The sequence below is a fragment of the Coffea arabica genome, chromosome 3e (genome assembly GCF_036785885.1).
Source record: "Coffea arabica cultivar ET-39 chromosome 3e, Coffea Arabica ET-39 HiFi, whole genome shotgun sequence".
Lineage (NCBI taxonomy): Eukaryota > Viridiplantae > Streptophyta > Magnoliopsida > Gentianales > Rubiaceae > Coffea > Coffea arabica.
Genome location: NC_092315.1, coordinates 1,661,611 through 1,688,792, shown reverse-complemented (window position 1 = coordinate 1,688,792; position 27,182 = coordinate 1,661,611). Strand labels below are relative to the sequence as shown.

The 27,182-nt window shown below is 35.6% G+C and overlaps 4 protein-coding genes across 8 annotated transcripts; 2 read left to right on the top strand and 2 right to left on the bottom strand.

The window, feature by feature from the left end:
• Window positions 1-2,091: 2,091 nt before the first annotated feature.
• LOC113737883 (acyltransferase GLAUCE-like) lies at window positions 2,092-9,005 on the bottom strand. Its single transcript, XM_072084025.1, has 3 exons — window positions 8,874-9,005; window positions 3,684-4,067; window positions 2,092-3,586 (listed from the first exon to the last, which is right to left on the bottom strand). The coding sequence occupies exons 1-3, from the start codon at window positions 9,003-9,005 to the stop codon at window positions 2,681-2,683; spliced, it is 1,422 nt and encodes a 473-aa protein (XP_071940126.1). The 3' UTR covers window positions 2,092-2,680.
• Window positions 9,006-10,718: 1,713 nt separating this feature from the next.
• Window positions 10,719-16,598, top strand: LOC113737025 (uncharacterized). Of its 2 annotated transcripts, none has more exons than XM_027264272.2 (4): window positions 10,719-10,911; window positions 11,122-11,195; window positions 12,546-13,283; window positions 14,230-16,598. In XM_027264272.2, the coding sequence occupies exons 3-4, from the start codon at window positions 12,546-12,548 to the stop codon at window positions 16,090-16,092; spliced, it is 2,601 nt and encodes an 866-aa protein (XP_027120073.1). In that variant the 5' UTR covers window positions 10,719-10,911; window positions 11,122-11,195; the 3' UTR covers window positions 16,093-16,598. The 2 variants fall into 2 exon arrangements, with proteins under 2 accessions (XP_027120073.1, XP_071940294.1); XM_072084193.1 differs by having other exon boundaries at window positions 10,719-11,010.
• Window positions 16,599-19,334: 2,736 nt separating this feature from the next.
• On the top strand, window positions 19,335-21,415 carry LOC113738119 (uncharacterized). Its single transcript, XM_027265305.2, has 3 exons — window positions 19,335-19,785; window positions 20,286-20,410; window positions 21,023-21,415. Exons 1-3 carry the CDS (start codon window positions 19,644-19,646, stop codon window positions 21,308-21,310), a joined length of 555 nt encoding a protein of 184 aa, XP_027121106.1. The 5' UTR covers window positions 19,335-19,643; the 3' UTR covers window positions 21,311-21,415.
• Window positions 21,416-21,740: 325 nt separating this feature from the next.
• LOC113738118 (mitochondrial thiamine diphosphate carrier 2-like) lies at window positions 21,741-26,869 on the bottom strand. Of its 4 annotated transcripts, none has more exons than XM_027265304.2 (8): window positions 26,733-26,869; window positions 25,946-26,085; window positions 25,103-25,219; window positions 24,148-24,259; window positions 23,589-23,716; window positions 23,137-23,289; window positions 22,713-22,856; window positions 21,741-22,221 (listed from the first exon to the last, which is right to left on the bottom strand). In XM_027265304.2, exons 2-8 carry the CDS (start codon window positions 26,060-26,062, stop codon window positions 22,003-22,005), a joined length of 990 nt encoding a protein of 329 aa, XP_027121105.1. In that variant the 5' UTR covers window positions 26,063-26,085; window positions 26,733-26,869; the 3' UTR covers window positions 21,741-22,002. The 4 variants fall into 4 exon arrangements, with proteins under 4 accessions (XP_027121105.1, XP_027121104.1, XP_071940292.1 ...); XM_027265303.2 differs by having other exon boundaries at window positions 26,474-26,787; XM_072084191.1 differs by lacking the exon at window positions 26,733-26,869 and adding an exon at window positions 26,216-26,329.
• Window positions 26,870-27,182: the final 313 nt, after the last annotated feature.

Below are 27,182 nucleotides of genomic sequence, written 5' to 3'. Positions count from 1 at the left end.
TTGCTGCAAACAGCTAAGTATATAGGTTGACCATGGCTGTGGCGCCAATTTATCTAGCTTCGGAAGGGGGACAAAAACCCTCTTCTCTTATCCTTATTCTAATGATTTTTAGTCGGGAGATCACGGAGGAAGTTCATAGGTCGCATCGTAAGTTATAGCCAGTTTTGAACATTTCTTAGAATTTCTCTACTTTTTGAGAGGAGAACATAAGAGAAAGGCGAAAGAATTTCATCATTCTTCGCTTTGCCTACAGTCGTTCACTTATTTGGACTGAAATGGCTATGCTTTTAAAAGATCTGCAGGCCGTGCAATATTTAAAAATAAGTAAGCAAATGGCGTCAACTGCACAATGTTTGAAGCTCTGCATTTGCAGGAATCATAATACTTGTTTTGTAGGTAATTTTCAGCTGTATGGCATAGTTTATCTCCCCTTAATTAGGTTCTCAAATTTCTTTCCGGAAATTGTTACATTTCCTTAGAACTTTTAGATTCTATGCGGTTTTTACTATTGTCAACAGCAGGCTTCAAGCAATACCAATATAATCTATTCGGATATTCCAGTACCATAATGTGTAAATAAAGAAAGAAATCAATTAAAGCTATTCTAGCTGGTCAGCGACAAGATCATCTAGATGTTTGAATGTGTAAATGAGGATTATTCGTCTAGTCGTCACTCTTTTTGGAGTTTGGAATGCTGTAGTTCTTGATCAGATGGGACATGTAAGCGAGCAATATGAAAGAACCAAATATAAGTGTCCAAAGAGAAGTAAAGGAGAGAAAGAACTGAGCATGCATGCAACCAGTAATTAATAGCAAGATTTTTGGAGAGCTGCAAACTCAATAATGTCACTTAGGCAATGTAGGTACGTGGGCGACCTAATAGTTTCTTTTTGTTTTCTTTTCTTCATGAATGACGAAGTATTAGATAGATTTTGAGGATGGCGTTTACAACCATACATCAAACTTCTAACTTGAAGATGATTTCAAACTAAATTTTATATTTTTTCATTGTATCTCCTCCCGACTGCCTCAATCCAAAATTCGTATAACTTATGGCAAATATTATTGTTTTCATCATTCACAAATATATTAGCGTAATTACTCATCTCCATCGCATTTTGAACTCAAAGATTAGGCACAAATATTAATATCTTTATTTAAAAGAAAACCAATAACTTCTAGCAGAGGGTGCTTTCAAGAATATGAAATCCTACCTAACGATTTAGCTCTAATTGAGGGCGTAATCGATTGTCTTCTTCTGCTATACTCGTTTGATGGTGAATGTGCTTGCCAAAGTACATTCAACTAGCTATCGTACAATATTGGATTCAACAAAGTGTTCACATAATTTAATGAAGTTGTGGATTTTTTGAACGCAAGTAGAGAATATTCACTGTTGAAAAAATACTAGTGTCCTAATTTTGGCCATACAAAATCCAGATGTGCGCCCCAATGTTGTCGGACTAACTAATCGATCCCATTGGCTGAGAATGTTAATTGGAAAAAGGTTAAAAAAAACAAGGACATACTTATGTTTCTCAATGAGGTTGCCTCTAAAGCATGTTTAGATTAAGATTAGAATGACTTGGATGTCAGAAGTTCCTTTTAACCCTCCTGAGTTTTGACTAAGAAGTTCCTACCTTGGAGAAAATGTTCATTATCTGTCTGTGTTTTGTCTTTTTAATCATCTGCTTCTTCCTTGTTAGACAGCCTTTCTAATTTAGCATCTTAAGGATATTCGGTGGCCCAATTGCGTTTCTATTTTTGAAAAGATTCCACCACCCAACCTTATTCCCTTCGTGGCTTCTAATCCGGATCCCAAAAGATGGACTTTGTCACTTTAGGGTTTTGACCAATTCTTCCGATCGATGCCAGCAAACCAAACGGTTCTTTGGAATGCCCAAGTCATCTTAATTAGTGCAAGGAATACATTATCAAAGTTGAATTTGATTTTTTCTTTAACCAAGAAAAAAGAAGCCACAGAGATACGGTACATCAAATTTTATCAGCCAGAAAACAGCATTCATCTTCGTAATTCCTTCCAAATATCATTTGATTGTAAGATCCAAGAACTAGTAAGAGCATGTAAGAGACGCAAAAGGAAGATTTATTGAAGAATTTGTAACAAACTTGAACAAGGAAAAAACGTTGAAATCTTTACAAAAAAAAGAAAGATGCAGATGAAGTATACGAAAACTTACTACGTTATGCAGAAAACTTGGAGGAGGCCGGTCGACTGTGTGTTATCCTAACTCTTCTCTGTGTGCGTCTAAATTCAAGGGACAGAGTTAACCAAAATATAAGAGTGATGATCTCTTTGTCACCCTCTGAGCAACTTCAACTCCTGTTAATTTTCTGGCGGATTAGCTCAACTTGCCAACTTGAACTATATATTCAAATTGTAGACATCACCCCTAGCTTTACAACTGCATAAGAATCCTAGCTTTACAACTGCATCAGCTCTTTGCACATAAGTACTTTGCCTAAAGTTGAAAGCTAGTGCATAAGAATCCTAGTTTTACAACTGCATCAGCTCTTTTAGGTGCAAAATGAAATAAAGTCGATGTAGAATTAGTAGTTATCTTCTCACCATATGATCAACAGAGAATAGAAGTTACTTTTTTTTTTTATTTAATAACTGTGCTTTTGTAGATGTCCAACTAGCTAGATATAATTGGGTTTAAATCTCAAAGACACAAGACACAAACTTCTGCATAATCTCCTTTTCAAGGCCCATCCAAACATTAATCCCATCGCCATTTCCTCCACTACTTTCATTAGATAAAAGCAGGACAAATTCATCATTCCCACTCACAATTGGACCACCATGAACAGTCTTCCCAAAGCCAAAATCAAGCTCTCTAAAACGCAATTTCCACCAAGCTGATACATAAAAGCTCCCATCACATCTTGCAGGAATACCTTTATTTACCTCCAACCAATCTATGACAGACCTTATATAATCGTTTGTCACCCTTTCTCTTGCTTCCTTTATCTTCCCAACAGCAAAGGGCAGTGGCATTTCAACCAAATCCTTCACTTTTGCAGTAGCAAACGCTGTGACAACTGCATTTCCAGCAAAGTCATTTGGCAATGGTGGTGAAAGTTTGGACCTAATGTCCACAGCAAAGAGAACAGTTGAAAACTCATCGTCTTCATCCTTTTCAAAGATTGCCTTTGTTCTTGCTCTCCAAATATGAGCTACAATAGCTTCAAAAGTTGAGCATTTAGTCATGGCTTTTTCTTTGAGTGACATTAACATATCAGGAGTAAAAGAGAAGAGCTTGTGAACATATATATGAGAGAAAATAAGCGGAGAAGGATGTATTCTGTCCTGTGTGGTGAATGATGAGGGAAGAGATGAAGTCTTAGCCAACTTCACATATTCATTGTGTGGATAACTGATCTGCGGAGGAGTTCTTGCTCGAATGCACGATCTATCATTGTTGATTGCTTCTACCTTCAGACCTTCACCTCTACATATAGAAGCTAGATTGTGAAACATATCACTTGCTGATTTTCCATCAAGAATAGCATGATTCGTGGTGAATCCAAGCGAAAAACCACCACAACCAAATCTTGTCACCTGCATAATCGTAAGAACAACGAATCACAAAAACTAAATGGTGGTTTTTCCATTTTTCAGTTTCTTCATTTAAATTAAAAAATGATTGAAAACTTGCCTGGATTGTGAATATTGCTGTTTCAAGAAGGCCTTTATATAGACCAGGGCGATGAATCAAATGATGGAATGTTGGATTTGGCTGTGAAAGATCCCCAAGCTCTTTCAGTGTAAGTTCAGATGTTGCACTCACAAACAAGACTCCAGCATTATTGCATAAAAGCTCCACTCTCTTGGTTTCTTGATTGAAGTTTAGCCTCCCAGCCATGAAATAATATGGACCCAAAAGTACTTGTACAGCTTCTTTAACTCTTTCAGCAGCATTAAGTGTACTTGAAGGGTTCTTAACGTTTGAAGGAACCTCAAAGAAGAAGATGGTTTCCACCGGAAATACTAGAGCTTGGTCAATGTTTGACAGGAATATGGTTTCTACTGGTAAAGAATTCTTTACCGAGGAGAATAGTGAAACCTCTGTTTTCAGACTCGGACCGGACCGGCCGGTCGAACCGGTCGAACCGGAAACCGGCCAGGTAGCCGGTCCGAGTCACATTAGAAAACCGGAAATTTAAAATCCGGTCAAAGCCGGTCAAAAACCGGGTTTGACCGGGTTTGACCGGGAAAAAACCGGTTTTTCCGGTTCAACAGTAATTTTTTTTTAAAAAAATTCAAACTTTTTAATATTATGTTTTGACCCCCTAAATTGTTAAAACTTATTGATATAGCTCAAATATTTGATACTTTATAAATATTGTCCTAAAATTTGATGTTATTTTTCAATTAAATTCATAATTTTAATTCTAAACTTGTTAATATTTATTAAATAATATAAATTGCTACTTGATTGTTCTAATTTCTTTGTATTTTCTTGTTAAATATATTTGAAACATCAAATATATATGAATATGCCTTTATTAATATCAATATATTATTAGATATTATATATATAATATTTTAATTTTTAAATAATTTTTATTTATGACGTCATCCGGTTCGACCCCTATCGACCCCCGGTCGAACCCATTGACCCCTGACCCCTGACCTCGGCCGAGTCGCTATCCGGTCCGGTTCTGAAAACATAGAGTGAAACTGGCTCTTCCTTGACTACGTCTTTTTCAGTCAACCAAATTACATTAGTCTCCTTATTGACCATTGTGAGACTCGAAGTCAAAGATCCTCCAAACTCAAAAGATGTTTATTCTAGGCAAATTTGATAATATGACTCCCATTACTGGGAACAATACATATATATAGACATGGTAATTATCTTAGTACAAAATTCATGTTAGTTACTAAAATGTCGATGAGGTGAAGAATGCATGGTCTTTCAATTTTTACATTGTTGGGTGATAAATTTATAATCATACACATTTTATTGGTCCTAAAATGTTGGCATGAGATTTTCATTTCTTTAATCCAAGTGATAAATGACTCTAAATATTAGCCATCTTATGTGGTGATGCGTCAAAGAGTGTGTCCCCAAATACCATAAGTTTATTTATGTATCTATGCACTTTATTTTTTATTATTTGCTCTCTTACTATTCATTTTATCATATAGTCTAATAAATAAAAATTTATATGATTAAAATAATAGTGAGGGCTCAATTAACAAAAAAATGAAAGTGCAAATAATATTTTTCTTATTTATTTCTGTAATTTATGTGCAAGAAAAAAAAGTTGGTGGGCTGGTGATCAAGTTAAGGTCCATTACCTAATTAAGCGTTTCTATGGTTCGTGGCTTAGGTCTCGTTAGGCACTCTTTTGAAAAGAGTCCAAACCCTACTGGATTGGACGGTTATGAAAGGGAACGTCGTTTAGTATTTGCTTGAATCCTACTAAGCCCTAAGACTGCATGTCGCTCCACGTAGGGCGTGAGCTTTTTACCCTAGAGTCAATAATTAACGGCGATAAGAAAATTGGTTTCAGATTTCATAGGTTTTAACTAGAGGTGGCAAATCAACCCACTTAACTAAATTTACCCATACCCGCCCATGAATAGATGGGTATGGGTATCTTAAATTTTTGTATATGGGTATAAATGGGTTACCCAATAATACCCATTTAATAAATGGGTATTATTGGGTAACCCATCAAACCCAATTAACCCATTTGGAATTTTCTTCCTCCCAAATCTCTTCTTTTCCCCCATCTTTTTTTTTTTCAAATTTTTCATTTTGTCATGATGTTAACTAATTTTGTTTCATTATTATTATTATTATTATTTGTTGGTTTTATCTTATTATTTTATTTTCTCTTAGTTTGTTAACTTGCTCATTTTTTAGCATTACCAATTTATGATAAATTTTAGCCTATTTTCTTATCTTTATAAAATGAAATTTTAAATTTATATATGAAAAAAATGTTAGGAATTCAAAATTTTTGGATTAAGTCTTTATATTAATTTTTATAGTACTTAGTTCAAATTTTTATATTCTTATTATTCAATTATTAAATAATAAGTAATTTTGTGACATAGAGTATAAATGAAAAAAAATTGGTAATTAAGTTTATTGAACATTATAAGTAAATATTTAAAACTAATGATGGGTACAAAGAGTGATATAAATTGATAACTTAGTTTGCAAAAATGAATTTAAATGAATTTACAAAAAGTTAAAATAAATGGGTTATAAATGGGTAATTGGGTTACCCAATTCATTTTTTGACTTACCCATTTATACCCATCTAATTAAATGGGTATAAATGAGTTGACTCACTTATACCCATTACCCATTTTACCCAACCCAAACCCGCCCAAGTCACCCATTTTGACACCTCTTTTAACGTACGACATGAAACCGGAGGATAGAGTACCATTGGTACCATATCATTCAACCTTTCTTTTCCTTTTGTTTGTATTGCTTTCTTCATTTTACTCCATTTGCCCGGAGCCTACACAGTAGATTATTTTTTGAATTAATCTTTTATACATTGACAACATATGCACTGTCAGTATTGAATGAACGATAACTGTATAAAATTTAAATTTGAAATTCAACTTTTACTTTTACATAAATGTCGTATATCCAACCAATCGTGATAATATATATATTGTCAGTACATACAAAATTTACTTTTACTTTTTTAATTCGTAATATATCTTCTGATGTCTATGTAAAATTACTTACATAGATATTGAAGTTTTTTTACTGTATTCCTTCTAGACTAGATTGCATTTTACATTTTGACGAACCACACGGTTGTATGTCTGTTATGCGCCGCTGTACTTGTATGAACAAAACATGGTCCCAAAATTGCTGAGCTTTGACTTCATTGAAGCTATTCTTAAAAAGTTTGTCTTATCATTTTTTTTCTTTTGTTTGGCTTTAAAAGATAAAGTGCTTGTTTGGACAGCAATTTTTCAAAAAAATTGCTACGCTTTCGTGAACACATTTCTCAATCATCACTTTTTTACCTCATATATATCAAATCGTTACAGTAATTTTTCTGTAAAAAAAATGCAATCGAAACAAGTTTGATCAGCCTAGAAGCATGAGTTATTGACGAAGTACTGCTAAGTAACACAACAAATTAAGTGAAGCTTAACAAAGGACACAATTACATATCTTGTTGCAACAAATGAGATCGGGGTACGTAGTATGGCTAAAAGAGAGAAACCGGAAGAAATAACTTGCTTGACCTAAAATTCAAAACAAAAGAAAAAAAAAAAAGAGTTTGGAATATTAAAGAACTTATATCGACGGAACATTTGGATTGTGAAATAATAACTAGGGGTTCGTATATATTATTTCAATAGCCGTTACAAAAAGTAATAAATATTTTTGGCAATCTAAATGCGTGAAATCAGATAACTTTAGTTGCCTGTGAAGTCATAATCCAAGGACAAATAATGAGACGAAGTTGAGGTCCTAAAAGCTTAAAGATGAAATTTTCATTAAAAAAAAAAAAAAAAAAAAAAAAAACCATCTATAGCCATTTATTTACCAACGGCTGCGGTCAAAAACATTTTGACGAGCAAGCGAAAAGCAAATCTGTGGGCAACAGGACTGCCCACCCTTTTGCACCTCTACCACCCCAGATGCATCGATCGTAATATGCTTGCTCAAAGTCTCATCATGCAGTACGTATATGGGCAAATTTGATGACGTGCAAAATCACCATTAACGTGCCTAGCTAGCTAATTTGCTTCGTCTGTGTAAAGGCAAAATGGTGGGCTAGCTATCAAATGTCCGTTTGCAAAAGAATCAAGAAGTCCTAGCTAGGTTTTGAGAAGAATCCAACCCTTTTGGAGGACTAGGCTAGCTATTATTATTTGAAATTAATAATTTGTTTAATGAGTAACTTTTTTTTTTTTAGGCCTTAGACAGCATGTACTGTTTCTAGTTAATTTCCAAGCTTCACCTACAACCTTCATACCCCCATTCAGCTTTGAGGATCATTATTATTGTAATTTTACTGCAGATTTTAGCACGAAAACATGGCAAGAAAGCAGAGAAAACTACATATGAAAAGACCTTACCTATATATATATATATATATATATATATTTCTTCTTCTATATATATAAGCATATATCCTTTAACACTTGTCGTGATGAAGTTTCTTGGACTAGCACGTAACTAAATTGATGTAACATGACAGCCCATGAATTGCTCGAATATATACATATATATATATATATATATATATATATATGTGATGTATATAAACATCAAACTCTTGCATGTAGATTACTACTGACTGACTGCTTAAGAAAGAAAAGAAAATTAATTTCTTGGATTCAAAAAATTCGTCACAACTCGTTTTATTGGTTTCCATCTATATAGGACTGATATTGGTAGAGTGAGATCCAGCTTTCAACAGGAAAAAGTAAAAGATGATATGAAAAATCAAAAACCAACAAAAGATAAAAGAGTCAGGTGCAAGCTTTTTTCCCATAAACCGTCCCTTATCCTACACAACCTGGTACATGTATGATGCCAAATCACGCTGACACGAGCGACAAGGAGGTGGATAGAAAGAAACATTTTCCAATTTTCTCTTATCACTTTTTTTTGTATCAACTCTATGGATAAAAAGATTAAAAAAAATAATTTCCACATTTTTTATCTACTATATAATTAACTGTTACTACCAATTTCTTTCTCAAGTATCAGCTCATTTGTGGTGGGGTTACAATGGATTAAATTAAAAACACAAAGCCCATGCACACCTTATTATCCCGTACGGTTAAAACTTAAAAATGCTTTAGGTTAATTCAGCTCTGCATAAGCAACCACTACGAACCCAACCCAATAAAAGTGTTGATTGAACCCCACGCCTTTGCGGTGGCTGTGGGATGTGGGCGGTGCCCGGCAGCCGCGCTGACCCGACCGAGCAAATCTTGCTTTGTAGTCAGCATTTTCTTCGTTCTTGTTCTCCATCCTGCGCAGTCAGGCTCAGAAAAAGCGTTGATTAATTTACTATAAAACAGAAGTTTTCCGGTGAAAAGAAATTCGTTTTCTATCTTTTCAAGCTATGCTCTTTTTTGCCACCACAGATGCAGAAGAAATCCTCAACGTACATTAAAAAGACTGAGAAACACCAGCCTACTGATTATTATTAAAATATATAGATATATATATTTGGTTCTGTTCGAGGAAAATTATTTAACTTGTTATTTACCTACTTTTATATACATCCGATCTGAGCAAATAAACGTATAGAGAGGATTTTTCTTTCATTTTATATTTTCGAAAAGTGTACAGAGAGTTGAAGCGTAATTGAAATTCATCAAAAACGAAAAAATATTAATAAAATAAAATAGGCAGCAAAGCCGCTCTAGTAACTAACTAGTCACCTCCGCATCCAGAGAGCGTGCGGTACAGTCTCTCCAAAGACTCCAACTCTCCAACCGCGCACGCCGATTCAGTAGTGTGAAATCGGTAGACTGCTCTATTTCTCTCTCTCTCTCTCTCTCTCTCTCTCTCTCTCTTTAAAAAAAAAAAATTTATTAACAAGATTTCATTTTTCTTTTTGGTTTCAAAATTTTACCAAAATGATCTATAATGTGTTATAGTCGAGCATAATTATTCTTGTTCTCGAGGCTGAAACTAACTAAACAATAATAAGCATCTTAAGATGGTGAACAACATCAATTTCAAAAAATGCCCTGCTAAATTATCCATATAAGTTTAAGTTGAAAATTTTGCTGCCTGTCATATGTATACGTGTTATAATAGATGTTTGGCCATTATTATTAGATACGTTATAAAGAATACATGAGCGTACTATAAATATCGAGCAAAAGTTAATATTTATCAAGAATTTTACATAGACGTCGATGTTTTTGGAGGATTAGTACAAATACAACAAATATAGGCGTTGTGTTTAGATTTTTCAATTAGTTCATTGTTATTTCATTCCATTTAAACTTGTGTACAGTCGCTAAAAGACAATATAATTTTCTTTTCTTGTGAAATTCATATATTTTGCCTATTTTGTCTCGTCAATTTCATAACAACAATAGGTAAAATAAATTTCAAGAAAATAATTGCTGAACAACAAACTATAACAATAACATTAAATGTGGCTCAAATGCATGTATCATTCAATAGCCATTACTATTTGACAATCCATATAAAAGTTTCTATTTTCACTTCATACATATAAAATTCTCATGTTTTATGTAGCGACCTAAATCTTTGATATAAGATGTTACAAAACTTTGAACTTCTACACATATCCTAATCCAGTCCAATTGTTAATATCATCGTAACACCAAAGAAAATCTTAAATTCTGTTAGTTGTTCTTTATGTATTTACTAAAGCTAATCGCTAAACTTTAACGGAACAAGCAATCAAAATTTACCAAAAATCAATGGTAATCACATGGAAAATTTTCTATCAAGTGTACATCAATGACATTGTTAACTTTTAGAAAGAGTTGAGGAATAGTAAAACCTTAGGACATGATGCATGTAATAAGAACTCAGAGTGCAATATACACACAGCACCGAAACTTCATAATTACAAACTACGGTAATCCCAACCACATCCCAAAACCCCTTCCTACTTGCGCGTGGAGGAAGACCACGACTCCTGCCTTCAAATGGACCCTCCCCTCTTCTCTAAAAGCTCATACTAGTATTCCTAAGTTGTTTTCTATTCTACTCTGAGTACTCTCTCTCTTTCTCTCCACAGCAGAGACTAGCAAAAGAAAATAACCAAAAGAAACAACGCATAGAAAAGAAAAGAGAAAAAAAAAATTTTACAAGTCTCTCATTTTTTTCCTTCTCTCTCTCTCTTCGAAATCAACCATGAAGGCTTAGCTCCCTCTTCACAACCCAGGTACAACTCTGCCCCCCATCTTTTTCTTACTTCACACACTCAAATACACCCAAAAACACTCACACGAAAACATATCTTCCTTGTTTATATATGTAACATGTATGTATATAGATAAATGTTCATGTACAGTTTTTCTTTTTTTTTTTCTTTTTCTTTTCTGTTTTGGTATTTATACTCACGTTTTCTTTGTTTTTAATCTAAAACTCGCAGACCCATTTCCTTAACTTGCTTCCTTCACGTGCCCCTCAAGCCGCTTCTCTGTTTCTTGCCTCCAAACTAGCCAGGTAAAATTCTGCCCAACTTTTTTATTTTTTCTTGCATATATGTACTTGTGTTTATTTATTAAATGGTATTGTTCAATGGTGTTGTTTTATGGTTTTGCGTATGAGTTTTTGCTTGAGGAACACGATTTTGGAAGTGGGTTATGAGAGATATGGAGTGTTAATGGAGTATAAATTGGAGGGATCACATTTGGAATTAAGAAAAAACATGGTGGACATGGTAAAATTTCGAACTTTATTGTTTCTGCATTCTTTTGTCCGTTTGTTTGTAAGTAGACTACTTACATCACAACCCCGTCTCGCTTCTCTTTTAGTTTTCCGTTTCTAATAGAGCTTTGAATGTGGCTTTGTAGTTTTCTGTTTTCTTGTAAAGTTGGGGGTCTTGCTGGTTTCTATGCGATTTAATGTGGTTGTTATCGTAATCCAGGGTAAAGTTCTCTGCTTATAATCAAGTGGGGTTGTTATGTTTTTAAAAAATGGATCTGGGGTTTCATAATTTTCATCTTAGGTTCGTAGCGGAGCTTGGTTTCTTTTAGTGGCCGAATATTTTTAGTAATTTCTGTTCAAAAATTCTGTAATAGCTGAAATTTTGCATTTGTGCTATTGAATATCCAATCGTACTGGTAATCTGTATTCTGAAATTGCATACAACATCTTTGCTCGTACGTTTGTAAGTGTTGACTTGTATGTCTTTCTTTAGTGTGGGAATTAACTGGCTCTAGATAAGGGCTGAATTACACGAAGAGGGTTCCCTCTGTTATTTTTCATTAGCTGTCATTATTGAATACTGTGGTATTTTCACGCCTCATTATGCTTTTAGTCCTCTTGACATAATATTAAGGATTAATACCAGTTAGGAATAGCATTTTACTTCAGTGAGTTATAAACCGGAAAATTTGCACCTTCATATGTTCTCCAGTTTTTGCATGTCTCAGTTTTTAAAATCTTCATTTTATTTTTTATTTAATTTTTTATTTTGATTTTGATTTTGATTTCCATTTTCTTTTTTTCTTTTTTTTTCGGTGAAGTATGCAACAGCCTTCACAAGAATGAAATAGAGACAGTTTTTTTTGTAAGGCTGTCTGCTTGCGAATTTAGTTATCTTAGGATAAGTATCAGTAAGGATGGTCTTTTCTGCATTTTAGCCTGTTTTGGCAGTCAGAACTAGTTTGAGCTTTATGGAGCATACGCCGTTGCAAGTTTTTCAGTTATGATTGTGTAATGTTGAGTTGATCGTCAAGTAATTTCTTCTTTGATTACTTCGGCTCATTGCACATTTATGTACCCAATATGCATCTTGCTACTTGGATATTCATGTGTACCTTACGAAATTTTTTTTGTTTCTGTTGGCAGATGGTTTCACTTGATTCAGATGAAAATGGTCATCTCAGCAATGAAATGATGATCGATGCCTCACTACCTTCCGGTGACTCCATAGGTTGTGATCTTTTCCGAGAGCAGGAAATTTTTCCCCGAGTTGGAGCCAATTATCAGGTTGAAGTTCCTATACTGGTTCAGAAGTCAGAGTACCTTTCTTTGGTGAAAAATGTGGCAAATACAGAAAATGGTCCTGTGGAACTTAATTGGGGATTACCAATTCCCGTATTTATGGTCAGTCAGGATCGTGCAAAAGAGAATGCGAAAGTTTCTCAAAGTCTAGAAGTTTTCAGCACTGATGATTCAAATGCTGTACTGGACAATGGGGTACCTGTAGGAGAATCATGTGGTGCAGTACTAGAGGACAGAAGGGACCAATGCATATTCCCGGGGTGCAGCATTGTCCCAGGTTGTGCAAATGGTTCATGGATTGATCTTGAGAAGAAATGTTTCCTCCTTGGGCTGTATATCTTTGAGAAGAATTTCGTTCAGCTTAGGAGGTTCATAGAAAGCAAAAACATGGCAGACATCTTGTCATTCTACTATGGGGAGTTCTATCGGTCACATGACTACTGCAGATGGTCTGAATGTAGAAAGATGAGAGGCAGAAGAGGTGTATTTGGTCAGAAAATTTTTACCGGACTGAGGCAACAGGAGTTGCTGTCTCGTTTATTTCCAAGGGTGTCTGGAAAATGCAAGAATGCCTTGTTGGAGGTATATGTGTTGCTTGAACTCTCATCCCAACATATTTGTCCTTGTTTGCATTATTGCAATTTGGGGATCAAGAGATTTCATTAGTGATTTTTTCTGTGGCTGCTAATCTCTGTGGTTAACTTGAATACTTAGATCTAATGATGCAGCTTAAAGTTGCGTCCTGTAGGGCCTGTGGCTGTTGTCACTTCATGTGTATATCTTCAAAGCATCCATGTAGTTGCTTTTTAATGCATTGCGGTACTACCTTAGATATTATAACATATAGTAGCTTGCTCCAGGAGCAAAACATGGATGTCCTCATACAAGCAGAAAGTGTTGTATTGACAACTTAATTGCATTAACTCTCTCCATTCTCTCTTTTTTTTTTTTTTTTTATAATCTTAGTGTCTGTAATTTGGTGTTGGAGTGTTATATTGACAACCTAATCATACTTTCTTGCCAATCACAACATGACTTTTCTTCAGATAGAAAAGGAATTTTGAGCTATTTTGTTGACATTGATTGATTCCTCATACAAGCTCTATTTCTTTATTTACAAAATAAGTTGTCTCTTGCTTCACGGTGCGGGGTAGCTTCAGTCAGTATGCAATGCAAAAAACTACTTTGACCTTTTGCTCTAACTGCAAGTATTTCTAAATTTTTAAAACCAGAAGGAAAATTAACTTCAAAAGCTTTGAATGAAAATTATTCTGAAGTTGCTGTTGAATGAGTGGATCGGGCTGATACCTTTCCAATGCTTGTAAGTTTCTTGGCCTTTTAGTTGTGGTGAACACTATGCTTATGAGCAACATATTCAAATCATTTTTTTGAAGTTTGTGAAGATTTAAGTTAACTGGAGACCATTCAGAGTAGCTGTTTCTGGTGCATTTCATAATTTACTAAAGCACTAATGGTATTTTGATAGGACGTACTTCCTGCTTGTTTATCTTTTCTGATCATGTGGCAGGTTTCTAAGACATTCGTCGAAGGGAAAATGTCATTGGAAGAATATGTCTTCTCTTTGAAAGCTATGGTTGGATTGAGCTTGCTTGTGGAAGTGGTAGGCATTGGTAAGGGAAAACAAGACCTCACAGGCATGGCTTTGGAACCTGTAAGGTCAAATCATGCCATTCCTATGCGCCCAGAGATACCAACTGGAAAAGCGTGCTCCTCTCTCACATCCAATGAAATTGTTAAGTTTCTAACAGGAGATTATCGATTAAGCAAAGCACGGTCCAGTGATTTGTTTTGGGAAGCAGTTTGGCCCCGTCTTTTGGCAAGAGGATGGCATTCAGAGGAGCCAAAAGATCCTGGTTATGCTGCTGGTTCCAAGAATTCTTTGGTTTTTCTTGTGCCTGGAATTAAGAAGTTTTCCAGAAGAAGACTAGTGAAAGGGAACCACTATTTTGATTCTGTCAGTGATGTCTTGAGTAAAGTTGCATCAGAACCTGGGTTAATTGAGCTTGAAAATGAAGTGGATGAAAGTAAGAGGAAAGAAGAAGAATATGAATGCAACAGGAAGAGAAAGTTGGAAGGGGATGACATGCCTAATCAAAGGCGCCGCTCTTACCTTCAACCTCGCACTCCAAATCGCGGTAGTGATGGCATGAAGTTTACAATTGTAGATACAGGCCTGGAGGATGCTCGTAAAGTAAAGGAACTGAGACGCCTGCTGCGTGAGTTTTCCAGTGAATTCAACTCTGGAAATTCCTACGATATCATTGATGATGATTCTTCCGAGGTCTCAACCGAGGAATCGGACTCTCCGGATATGACATTACACAATAAAGGTGACAATGATACTTCTAATGCCTCAAATCATCTATCAAATGGAGAGATACTTCCTGATAGAAAAGATCTACAAATTCATGCTCCAACTTGCGAGAATCATGCCTCTTGTCCTGATTCAAAAAGTATTCCAATGAGTGATTCCTTGAAAAGGAAACAGTCCTTTGAAGATAAATGGCCAAATAAAGAAGTGACAAAAGACCACTTGATCCAGAGCCCTAAAGAAGAAAATGTAGATGATAATGTAGATGACATGAACCCTGCATTCAAACGGGCTCGGGGATTAACTGCCTGTAACCACCTGGAAACAAGCAATGTCTTGACAAACCCAGCAATTCTTCCTAAGTCAGATTCAGAATTGTCTAGTCGCAGCTCTGATGTTCGTGATTTTGCAGAGAATGTTCCTCCTCCAGTGGCTACCCCCCCAGATAAGTTGTCTTTGAGTAATTCATCAAAAGGCAGCCCTACTGACAGTGTTGAACATGATACTGTTAGCTGCCTTGTTGCTTCAGACCCCCAACAGAGCTCTCAGAACCCAACACTCATTGATCTTAATATACCTCAAGTCCCTGTAGATTTTGAAACTGGCAGCTTGAGGACAGATGCAACAACTGAGAACCCAGTGGACCATGATGAACTTGAAAGGGCCCCAGATAAGGTTAATCCTGAGCATCAGGCTAACATGAACCTACAGAGGCGAGGTACGAGAGTCAGGCCACCGACTACAAGAGCACTTGAAGCTCTAGCACATGGCTACCTGACAGTGAACCGGAGGCGGAAGGGTAGTGAAGCCAGATCACGAGAGAACATGAGATCGCGACCTTCACGACGTGCTCGTGGTGCAGGGCAGGGAGTGGCATTCCAATCAGTTCATCAACTAAATTTGGGAAGTGTGGATCCTAGGTCTGAGTCTGGCAGCAATTCTGTGGATTCCACAGTTCAAGGAGGTGAAAATGTTGGCAAACTTCAGGTGCAACACGCGGGAAATGTAACACCAATACCAGGCAATGTATCTGTTGAAGGGACCTCCAGAAACATTTAGAATTGTTGGTGAGGTAGCGCGTCAATTGGCAAGTTTTAGAAACATTTAGAAAGATATGGTTTAAGCTGCCTCTATCATTGGTGATGAGCGAAGTTTTCCTGTTATTGATTCTTGACAACTCAGTATCCTCTGTAATTTAGAATAAGTGGAAGCTTTTTAAGTTGGAAATGCTATTGGCACCATTCTGTAGATGCTGATGATCAGAGACAGAAGATGGAAGGGTCCCTGTAAAGAGTCTGACCCAGTTCTGTATGTTTTGAATATCCAGGCTACAGTTACCAACCACAACCAAAAAGCAGAGAGTAAAATATGCTTTCCCATATCTCTCGATCCCCTCCCCCAGCCAAAATATCTTAGATAACTCCTATACCCTTGCTCTTAGGCATCCTTCGGCTTTTTTTGTTGCATAGAACTCATTATAGAAAGACGTGTCTGAAATGCTTATGCAGACAATGTTTCAACGGTTCATAAAGTAACTGTTACTAAGTTTCGAAATTTTGCACCAATGTTTGTTTGTTTAATCTGTCTGTTTTCCCTTGTAACAAATAGTGAAGAATGAAAACTGAACATTGTTGCTCAAGAACAGAGCGTCTCCTTCCTAGAAAACCGCCATCTCGATACCACAATGTTACTTGAAAAGGTCCAACAAGGCAGGCCTGTGTGCTTGTCAGTCGAAACTCCTGGCCGGTTACCACTTCCAGCTTCTCAATTTGTTTTGTTCTGTCGCGTGAGTCCACTTTGATCAAGGATGTTTGGAAGCTTCTGTCGACATTTACAATTGGTGTTGATTCTAGCTATATGTTTCTTTGAGAGTCGGACTAATGTCCGTCGATGGCTTAATGATTAATTCATTATCCAAACTTATTACTTTTAAAGAATTATTAATGTATCATGCCAATTGTTATATTGCTAAACTTGGGGGTCGTCTGGTAACGTTGCTTCATGTTTTCAATTTTTGTTTTGTGGAATTCAACGAACAAAATTAAAAAATAGACAAGGAAAACGTTTACGAAAATGAGCCTTGCTTTCAAACACCAAAAATGTTTTATATTATTTTCAACCTTTTGAAAGAAACTTAAAATAGAAAACCAAATAATTTAAGTTGTAATCATTTATTCTTATTTTCTGTCAATCACCAATGTGCATTGTCCCACCCCTACTACGATACCACATCCTTGATCCCACTCGATCTATTCTCACCTAACTCTAGCTCGATCGAGATTGACGCAGACTTTGCTATTATTAAACCTATCATTTGGGTATAACTAGTTGAGTTTTGACGAGTCCAAAATTCAATACAATGAAAAAAATCTCAATTGTTTTTTCGAATTCGACCGGCTCAAACCTCACAAATGTAAGGCAAAATCTTGGGTCATTTATAAAAATGGGCTTAGGGTCTTGGGGTCAAGATTGAGTTAGACATAATTTTTGGAAGAAAAAAAATATGTTTTAGGCTTTCAAAATGTTTATGTAATGCAACGAGTACAAAATAATAAATTTACATATAGTGTGGTGTAGTGTTTTTGGCTTTAAAGAGAGACACCAAACTTTACAAAAGGAAGAAAGGTAAGACTTCGAGAATTGAATTAAGGGATCTTAAAGTCATCTGACTAATTTTCCTACCAATTAAATTGAGTATTGATAATAATATGATGTACTATTTGTTCACGAAAGAAGTACCGTTTGCTGTCTCAATTAAAGGAAATAACACAAGGTGATTTTTAGCTTTTTTTTTTTTTTTTTTGGGCTGTCGACCTCCAGCAAGGCCATCTCCATTGATGCTTTTAATTTTAAAGAAGAATCGAGAAATTTAATGAAAAAATTTGAAATCCTTTTAAATCCCTCTGAGTTGTTTAGATAATTTGGAAGATATTTAAATTTATAATCTACCAATTATTTAAATTCATATATGCATGCACTAAAATAATTAGTAGATTATAAATCTAAGTACCTTCCAAATCATCCACTCAACTTGGACAAATTTAAGAAAATATAAATTCTTTGTCAAATCTCTCATTCCAAAGGTTGCTCATGCTTGTTTCAATTATGATATACTCCGACTAGCTTACAATTTGGCAGTTTTGGACCTGGGCGCAGCCTAACCCGTCAGCTGCGATGGCCAGAATTGCTTCTTCCGAAGGATGATTCTAATGCCCACTTTTTTTAGCTTGCAAATGATCGAGAACACACGCACACAGTTAAAATAACACTCGGAGAGTCATCAAAGAACGGTCCAAACGGACAATCTAAGGAGACCTACAAAGCAACCCGATTCTAATGCCCACTTGTTGGCCCCAAAATTCCACTAAGCACTTTCTAATATTATTCTTTTATTTTGACCCTTAGAACACAAAAGTACAACAGCATAAAATCTGAAATTATATATGTATATGAACAGAAATACGCTTTTATATTAATATATTCTTTGCTTATGAACCAACAAAAAAAAAAAAGGAAGATATCAATAAACTGCTGCTTGATAACCAAATTCTAAAACATAATCGAAAATACAAGGTGCGTGCTTGTATCTAAGTTTATTTGAAATTTTTTTTTGCAAAAATTTTTGAGATTTTATGTACGTGACATATAAAAGTAATTGAAAAAAATAAAAAAATAATTGAAAAATATGTTTGTGATGCAAGTAAATTTTTTTTCCCAATAATCACGTACACAGTCACACTTGATTTTTTCTAAATGATATAAGGACTATTTGAACAAACTACCTATTTGTATACAAAAAAAATTAAATTGTAAAGATTTGGAAAAAGAAAATAGGAAGATTAAAATTCATTAAGTGGGGTGTAATTCGAGAGAAATTAGTGAATGATCAAATTACCCTCGCAATAATGTGCACTTTATTGAATTACATATGCAATTTAACGAATAAAAATGCACAACTTGGTGAACGCATACATACATATTTTATATATATATATGTATATGTATATATATATTCAAGTTTATATACTAAAATCGAGAAATGTGCCCATATGTATACCCAAATGTACGTGTATAATGTATGTGCACTAAAGATGATTTTGCAGTTCTATTTACAAAATTAATTTTTTTATTATTTATGAACAGTAACTTAATACCTCATTTACAAATAATTTCAAATATTATGCTCTACATGTGAATTTTAATTCTTTTTAGTTCCTTTTTATTTTAAAAATTTTTCCAATTTAAAATTACGAAAAAAATGAAATTTAGATATAAGCTCCTAGATGCTGCATAAAAGCGACAAAGCCACGTTAACGCTATTAACCATCTCTTGTCGTTTAAGAACTACCTCCACGTACGTACGTATATATGCCACACTCAATTAAAAAAAAAAAAAAGAAAAAGAAAGAGAGTTAATTCGCAGATGAGCAGCTCAACTTTCTTCTTCTAATTGCTTGCTTACTCTAACAGGTTTTTCCATTTTATGTAGATTTGAACCTTTTCACTTTTTGTTCTTGAATTTTAGAGGAAAGCAAAAAGAAATTAACACTATAAATTTAGCATCCGGTCAAAATCAAGATTATAAGGTACTGGGAGAATTGGGAGAGAAAATGGGTCAGGCAATTCGTCGAGCAGCTGGAAGAATTGGGAGTACGAAAGTCGATACGACGCCATCACAGCTGAAAGAATCTGTTGAAGTGAGGCCGCCGCCGGAGAAGTTGAAGGTCGACAATGCCGGTTCCGCCTCCACCGGTGAGTAAAGGTTCATCAGAATAATCGGAAAAAGAAAATATGCGTAATTGTATTTGCACTGTTTTACCATTTCTTTTACACTATCTTTATGAATTTTAGGGTGATTTGGCTTTTGATAATGGATGAAATTTAGGTTAAAAGGGAGAATTGTTTGGATTTCGTTGGTTTTTCCTTAAAATTTGCCATAGTCTTATAGAATATAAATGAATTCTTTCATTTTGTTCGTCACTCAAAATGCAAGCCAACTAGTTTTGGAAAACCTTGATATGTTTAATTTTGAAGTTAATTTTAGTTGCTTCATTAAAAAAAAAAAGTTAATCTTAGTAGCTTCATGGAGGACGATGAAATTCTGATAACTGGAGTCTCAGCCTCGCAGGCGATAGTCTTTTCTCAGCCTCCGTTAATCATTTTAAAACTATGTGTGGAGAAAGGAATTTTTTTTTAAGAGTTATGTGTGGAGATTTTGTGCAAAGTTAACTGAGATTATTGATCTGTTTTAGGGAGCATGCCAAAAGTTAATTCTGAGAATGTTCTTGAAGAGCGAGATCCTCAATATGATTCCATGCTTGGTCATATGGTTGGGAGGATTCGAACTAAGCCTGGAGGGAAACTTGAGATGGGTGAGGTTAGTATATAAAATATTTCATGCTCAATTGCTTCTCCAACGTTACTCTCAAACTTCCAAGTGAAAAAAAGAAAAAAGAAAAGGAAGAAAAACATTGCTGCCTTTGTCTTATTATGGTGTGAAACTGTTCAGTAACTCAACATTATTGTTTCTTAAGTTCTGCTGTAAGTACTAATAGCTGCTGTGAAATTTGAAATATATGTATGGTTCTATACTAAGAGGGTTGGACAAGAGTTTTGCCATAGTTGGGTCCTTGCATTGGTTTCCATTTATTATTTCACTTCCTGTGTACTTGGAATGTTGCGAGAGACCTGTACTAAAGAGATTTACTTGATTATGGGGGACTTTGATTGGTAACTATAATGCAGTATAATTGTTTGCGGTCCATTTCCAGCCTATCTTGCTCACATAATGGTACTCATCCAAAGGATGTACACAGAACATTAAACTTCACTCCGAAGTCCGGACTAGATCTGCATGCCCTTATCATATTGTTTTGCCTTCCCGCAACATGACCCGATCTTATGATCCGACGCAATTAATTTACTGGTTCACCATAAAAATCTACTGGTTCCTTAACTGCTCGACAGTTGATATCGGCTTGTATGACAGGCATTTGTAGCGGAGAAATACGATAGGCCTTTACCAAAAGTAAGGAATACAACACCCGAGTCAGGCAGATACGAGGAAAGGCCTGCTCTTCCAGGAACCTTAAATGTGGCACAGCTGCGCCACATAATGCTTCTTTATCAAGGCAAGGCTGATGACCACAATGGACCTATGCGTATCACACAAATTGCTGAGCGGTTCCGGATTGATGTTGCACAGGTTGAGAAGATCCTGCAGTTTGTATCACTTCCTCCAGAGGACAGTCGTAGAAAGAAAAATGATCAGTACTGACCTTTTGACTTGTTTGTCATTTTCTGCCTGCCTGCATATGAGAAACGGGATTTTTGTTTATGATTGTGAAGCGCTGAATTTATTAAAAGCCAGGGTTTCTGATTACGATTTGAGCATTAGAGACTGGTTTTGTTTCGCCAAATTTTATTAGGTTGTTCAGCAATAATCATGACTGGGCGGTTGATCAACCGTACAAACGGCCAATGTCTCTGTTATCAGTCATAACCAGGGCCGGCCTCCTTTTCTTTCAATTTATAGTTCAAAGCTCTATTCTGACCGGGTCTTCCATAATCAAATATGTAGTCTCTCTGCATCTGCGTGGTCGATTACATTTGCACCCTACATATTGGAACCAATTCTGTGGACCGAGCAGGGAAGTTACTGATTATATATTTATAAACATAGAGATCAACCAAGTAGATGACAGCACTTCCCAGAGCTAACATATACCCTTTGGCATTAATCTCAAGCAAAATTCAAACTCAATTATAGGGCCAGCTAAACCTATTTGTTGTGTTATAACTTCTATCGTGCGTACAAGTTACGGCTTGCAGGTGCAAGAATTTGACACTAGCCCTCGTATTTCCTCCTATAGAAGTTGTTTCAATAAACTACGAACTCACAGAATAGCGAACAAAATTACTGCCAAAGGGCAAAAGAAAAAGAAACTGAAGAAACGAATCAGTATAATTTCAAGTTGAAACAGACTCCAACCAGTCTGACGTGAATTCATAAGCAACAAAAGTCACAGCACCAGCAGGTGCAGCTTTGACTATTGACGGAACAATTCCCTTGTAAAGCCCTGCCCAGCCTTCTGTCTGCAAAATCCGGCAGAGGGCATCAAACATATTTTTGTATGCACGATCCTCAACTCGAGCTCCATACCTAAGATCCCTTGGCAATCCTTCAATCTGCAGTAAAATTAGCTTTTATGTAAGAGCTGGCATTAAACACAAGTATCAATTCTAACTTGTCTTTTTTGAACCCTCCTCACTCTTGACAATACTTATTTCCCGTTCGTAATATTCTATATAATTGATTTAGAATGAATGACAAAACTTTGTATAAAAGAAAAAAGTCGATAGTTTGTTCAAAAAGAACTGGCAAAAACCAACATGCAGAGAAGAAAGCCAAAAAAGGACGAATCCTTCAGCAATTAGCTAGCTCTTGATAGTCTAAGCAGGTCTCCTTTCTACATATTTATCCTCCACTTTTGAAGCGAATTTCAAAAAACAAAACAGAAAATAGAAACATCAGTGGCAATATATATATTCTGGCAACGAATAAAGGTGATGCCAATTTCGATCAATAATGATGAAGTCCCTTCCAGAATTGTTTGACAAATCATAGTGTTGATAACAGAGAAAACAAGCTGAGAATAAATTGAAAAAGAGAAATTTACCTGGAACCTCTTCTTGACCACATCAAGTGGATGACAAACAGCTTTAGCACATGTACCAGCAGCTAGCCCACAAAGGAAAAGCTGGAAGCTCGAAAGAAATAGGTCTGATTCGTTTGGATGAGAAGATCTGTGTCTGTTCCAAGCCTAAAACAATTCGGATAGATAAAATTAAAGTCTAGAACCATAAAGTTCCCCTCCCGATTCAAGATAAGTATGAAATCATCAAGCAAGAATCTAATGGAGCATACATCTTTACAGCTTTACCTAGATCCTATGATTGGCAATGGAAGGGGAGGGAGGAAGTCACAAACAAATATATTTCCACTCAAATCTATGCAATGTATCTCAAGATTTAAGAGAAGCATGACATCTCTCAGAAGCTTCTTGCTAAGAAGAAGAAGCTTATTAAGAAATAGAAGCTAACCATCGTCCAACGCTTGAACGTATCATATGTTCCAAACTGAAGGCCCGCATAAGGAACAATTTCAATAAGTGTAGGTGTCAATCCAGCATAGAGCCCTCGGATACCACGACGCTGGAGTATACTAAGAAAAGCAGTCCTCATGGTTGGATACACCTGAATAGAAGTTAAGTGCATAGGATAAGATTATCAAAGTAAGATGTTTTAACTGAAGAATGCAAGCTACAATTTGATTTTTAATGATGATTGGTAACAAACTTAACCTTTGCATTAAAGTCACCCTTAAAAAAATTTATAAGCACCAGAAATTGGAAGACTCCAATATATAAATTTTTGCACAGAACAGAAATTTCTATTCCATCAGTCGCTTCACATCAAAGTAATGATTTAGTGACAAATGTCAAAAGCAATTCAGTAAAAGGTCTAAATTTGTGTTCTATGTTCCAATACAACACCTTTGGCTCTCCCTGTGAAGCTAAAATGGTCCTCAAAAGATCAAATGGATAAGATCCAACAGTAGCTGCACAGCCTGCCAATGCCCCACTGACATATGAGAGATAAGGACTTAAATGAATATGATCTTCTGCATTGACAAAAAAGAACAAGGCCATTGCATTAGACCAAAAGGCACAAGGTAAGTCACATAGCATTTGTTAGAGGCACTCAAAATTATTCTCTAGAATTAAGGCTCCAATCATGGCCCTTGAGTAGACAGTTTATATAGGAAGAATCAGATCTCGGATTTGTCACAAACCAAAACTGTATCTAAGATTGACATTCAAAACCATCAGAATTGTAGACATACAAGTAGAATAACAGAACCACAAGATCGCAACCCTTAGATGATCAAACATGCATCCACTTCATATCCACATGAATATGATATAATTATGGATATGCTTACCAGCAGAATAAAATGGGCAAAAGGTAAAAGCAACTATACAGGAGATTAAATTGACATAAAATCTGTTACACAATTTTTTTTTTGCAAAGGAAATTGGAAGTTTAAACAACCTGACTTTGAAGAACCAGATGCCAAGGTCTTCAATTTGTGTAACACTGTAAATTGTATTGCTGTATAAGGCATAACCATAAGTAATGCTGGGACATTTCCACGCCAAAACCCCTATAATGAGTTTGAATAACAGAAAAATTCAAAGAAACTGCAAAGTAATGAATAAAAGAAAAATATGAGCTGCAAGGCCAAGATTTTTAATATGTAAATTTTTTATAATAAGAAACTACATGAATATGGATATGTCAATTAGCAGCCTGCTAGTTTTAATCCTGCAACAGCATGAAACTGGCTACACTTACAGTCAATAAAGATACATACAGATATATACACACGCATGCGTGCTCGCGCGTGCGCGCACACAAATAGCTGGTTCTCTCAGTATCCGAACTGTGTAACATAGAAGACTGTTTGTATTCCCCTAGAGTGTGTTTCCCAAAAAATTAGGAAATTCGTGTAAGAATAACAAATTCTCAGAAAAGGAGGATGGAAAGGATCTTCATAATTATTCAATTCTTTCATTCTTCAATACGCTTTGGGAAGAAAACTACCCGGATAGCCAAACTAAACAAGATATTTTCCTAACCTTTAATCTATATTCAGCTGATATGATCCCTAGGAGTCTAAAATAGTGCGCCTAGTAAATAAAATCAGTACATTTAGGAAAATTACCACAGCTCTGTACCAATGCATATATCTAAACCAAAAGGAATCAGCTTCTTCTACCAGAAGGGAAGAACAAAAGCTATCGCACTATATAATTGTCTAACATGCTATGTAGAATTTAGACTTGTCCCAAAAAACAAATCTATGTGGGGTCAAGTATGATTGATACGCATGTTTAATCAAGCATTATCACAATTCCAACTTTAGGACAATCCCAACAAGAGATGTTTTCAAAACCCAAAAAAAAAACCTGTGCCAAAAATTTTAAAAAAATTAAAAAATCAATACCGGTAACCTTTCCTCTCTGAAGATGTCCTTAGTTGCTTGCCACATACTAGTGTATTTTGATGGTCTATAAGAATCTTTGCGAAGCAAGGCCCACTGAGCAGTAGGCTCAAGTTGAACCTGGCAATTGCAACACAGAGAAAAACTTACAACTGTTGATCCTAGCATGTACAAGAAGACCCACAAGAACATAGACACAGAAATTGGAATGCAGTAGAAATCCCATCAAATGGTTGATTAAAAAAGTAGAAAATAACTAGGGTGGAAAACAACCAGAAGAACACCTAAATCTTCACTCATTAACCTTGAATAAAATCAACGAGTAGAGGAGAGATCCGCCTGGCATATTAACATTTTAATTAGCTTGTCAGGCCTCTTCTTGTCATATTTCTTTCAACATTTTAGACCTTTAAGCATTTTAGAAATTCTATAAATTTGAACTAATTATTGTTTGAAATGTGATTTCTCTCCTGAATGAGATACAGTAATGTCAAGAGAAACAAAATTTCCCTCCCAAAAGCGACGCATTTTCCTCAAGATAAACTCGATTACAAAGAACTTGTTAAAACAGAGACAAGCAATGGTGTGATCGACTTTCCAACCAGAATCTCATGAGTTAAAAATTCTAAAACTAAAGAAATGTTAACAGAAGTACAGCAATTAAAACCAATCTGGAGTTGGTAAAAAATTTAGCTTTCTTATTGGCTAATTTATTGTACCATAACAATTGCAGCAGTTTTGTAACATATCCAACAATCATGAAAATCAGAAGCAACACAATAAACGCTCCGCAAAATCACAACTCAATTCACATTTTAGCTTGATAAGATATGATTAAAAACCAACCTGAAATCTGATCTTAATAACATCAAGAGGCGAAGTAACGGTCCTCGACACAGCACCCGAAATAGCCCCAGCCGTGGCATCAATCAATGCCCTTTTCAGCTGCCCTGGCTCCTCCATTTCGCACTAAAAACTACAACAACCTGCACTCCCCAATTCCAAGACGAAAAACACCATCAGCCAAATTTCAAAAATCCAAATATTAACGACTCAATTCATCGCCTAAAAGTCATTTGCCAGAACTAAATACATAATAACCAGCAGCAAATATACCAGCTTAGCATTCCTTTTTGGGTTCGAGCGAAAAAACAAGTACGGACAAATGGGTCTCCCTAGTAACTTAATTAAAAATGGGCAGAGTTTACAGAAATCCACATGGGAAATATGCTTTATCTCGTCCAAGAAATCAGCGTGGTTACATTTTAATCTAAAAGTTCTCAATTGTAATACAACTTAAATACACAAAATCTGGCGATAACTATAACAACATACTAAAACATAAAGGGAGGGAGAGGAAAAGAATAATAGTACCTAGGTGTAGAGGAGACGGGAAGAAAAAGAAGAATCGGCATTGACAAATTCAGAGATTGGAAATCAAAAAAATGACAGCTTTATTTATATTGACAAATTCAGAGATTCGAAAGAAAAAAAAATGACAGCTTTATCCATATATTTCAATGCGTAATTGGGTTTTCAGATTAAAATGGGTAAAAAAAATCAATGTCTTGAGCTTTCACTAAAAATTTGTGAAAGTACAATATGGGTTTTGCAGAATTAAAAGGGGTTTTACTTTTCAAGGGTAAGGCGAGAAGAGAGTCAGAGAGATGATTCTTCTTCTTGGTTGGACATTGGAGTGGGCGTGGGAATGTACTAGTAAGTAAGTGGTAATTTGAAAAGTTCTGCTACTCCATCATTCTTTGACCAGGGTATGGGAGGAATAAGGAATCGAAAAGACGGGTGGAGGGCTAGCCGACGATAGAAGGAATGAATTTGGACATTATAAAATAAAACTAGTGCCGCTGCTCTTAATTTTTTTTTTTTCTCTCCGGCAACCATACATTGTATAACCTACTCTATCCTAATCTATGGGAGGGGAGCCTAAGGAGGCTTGTGTATTAGAAACTGGTAAGTATACAAATCCAACTAGATCAAGAGAGTGCTGGTGGCCACTGAGCTAAGTTCAGTGGTTAACTAGTGCCGCTACTCGTTAAAATAATTCTTTATTGATATTAATAACTTT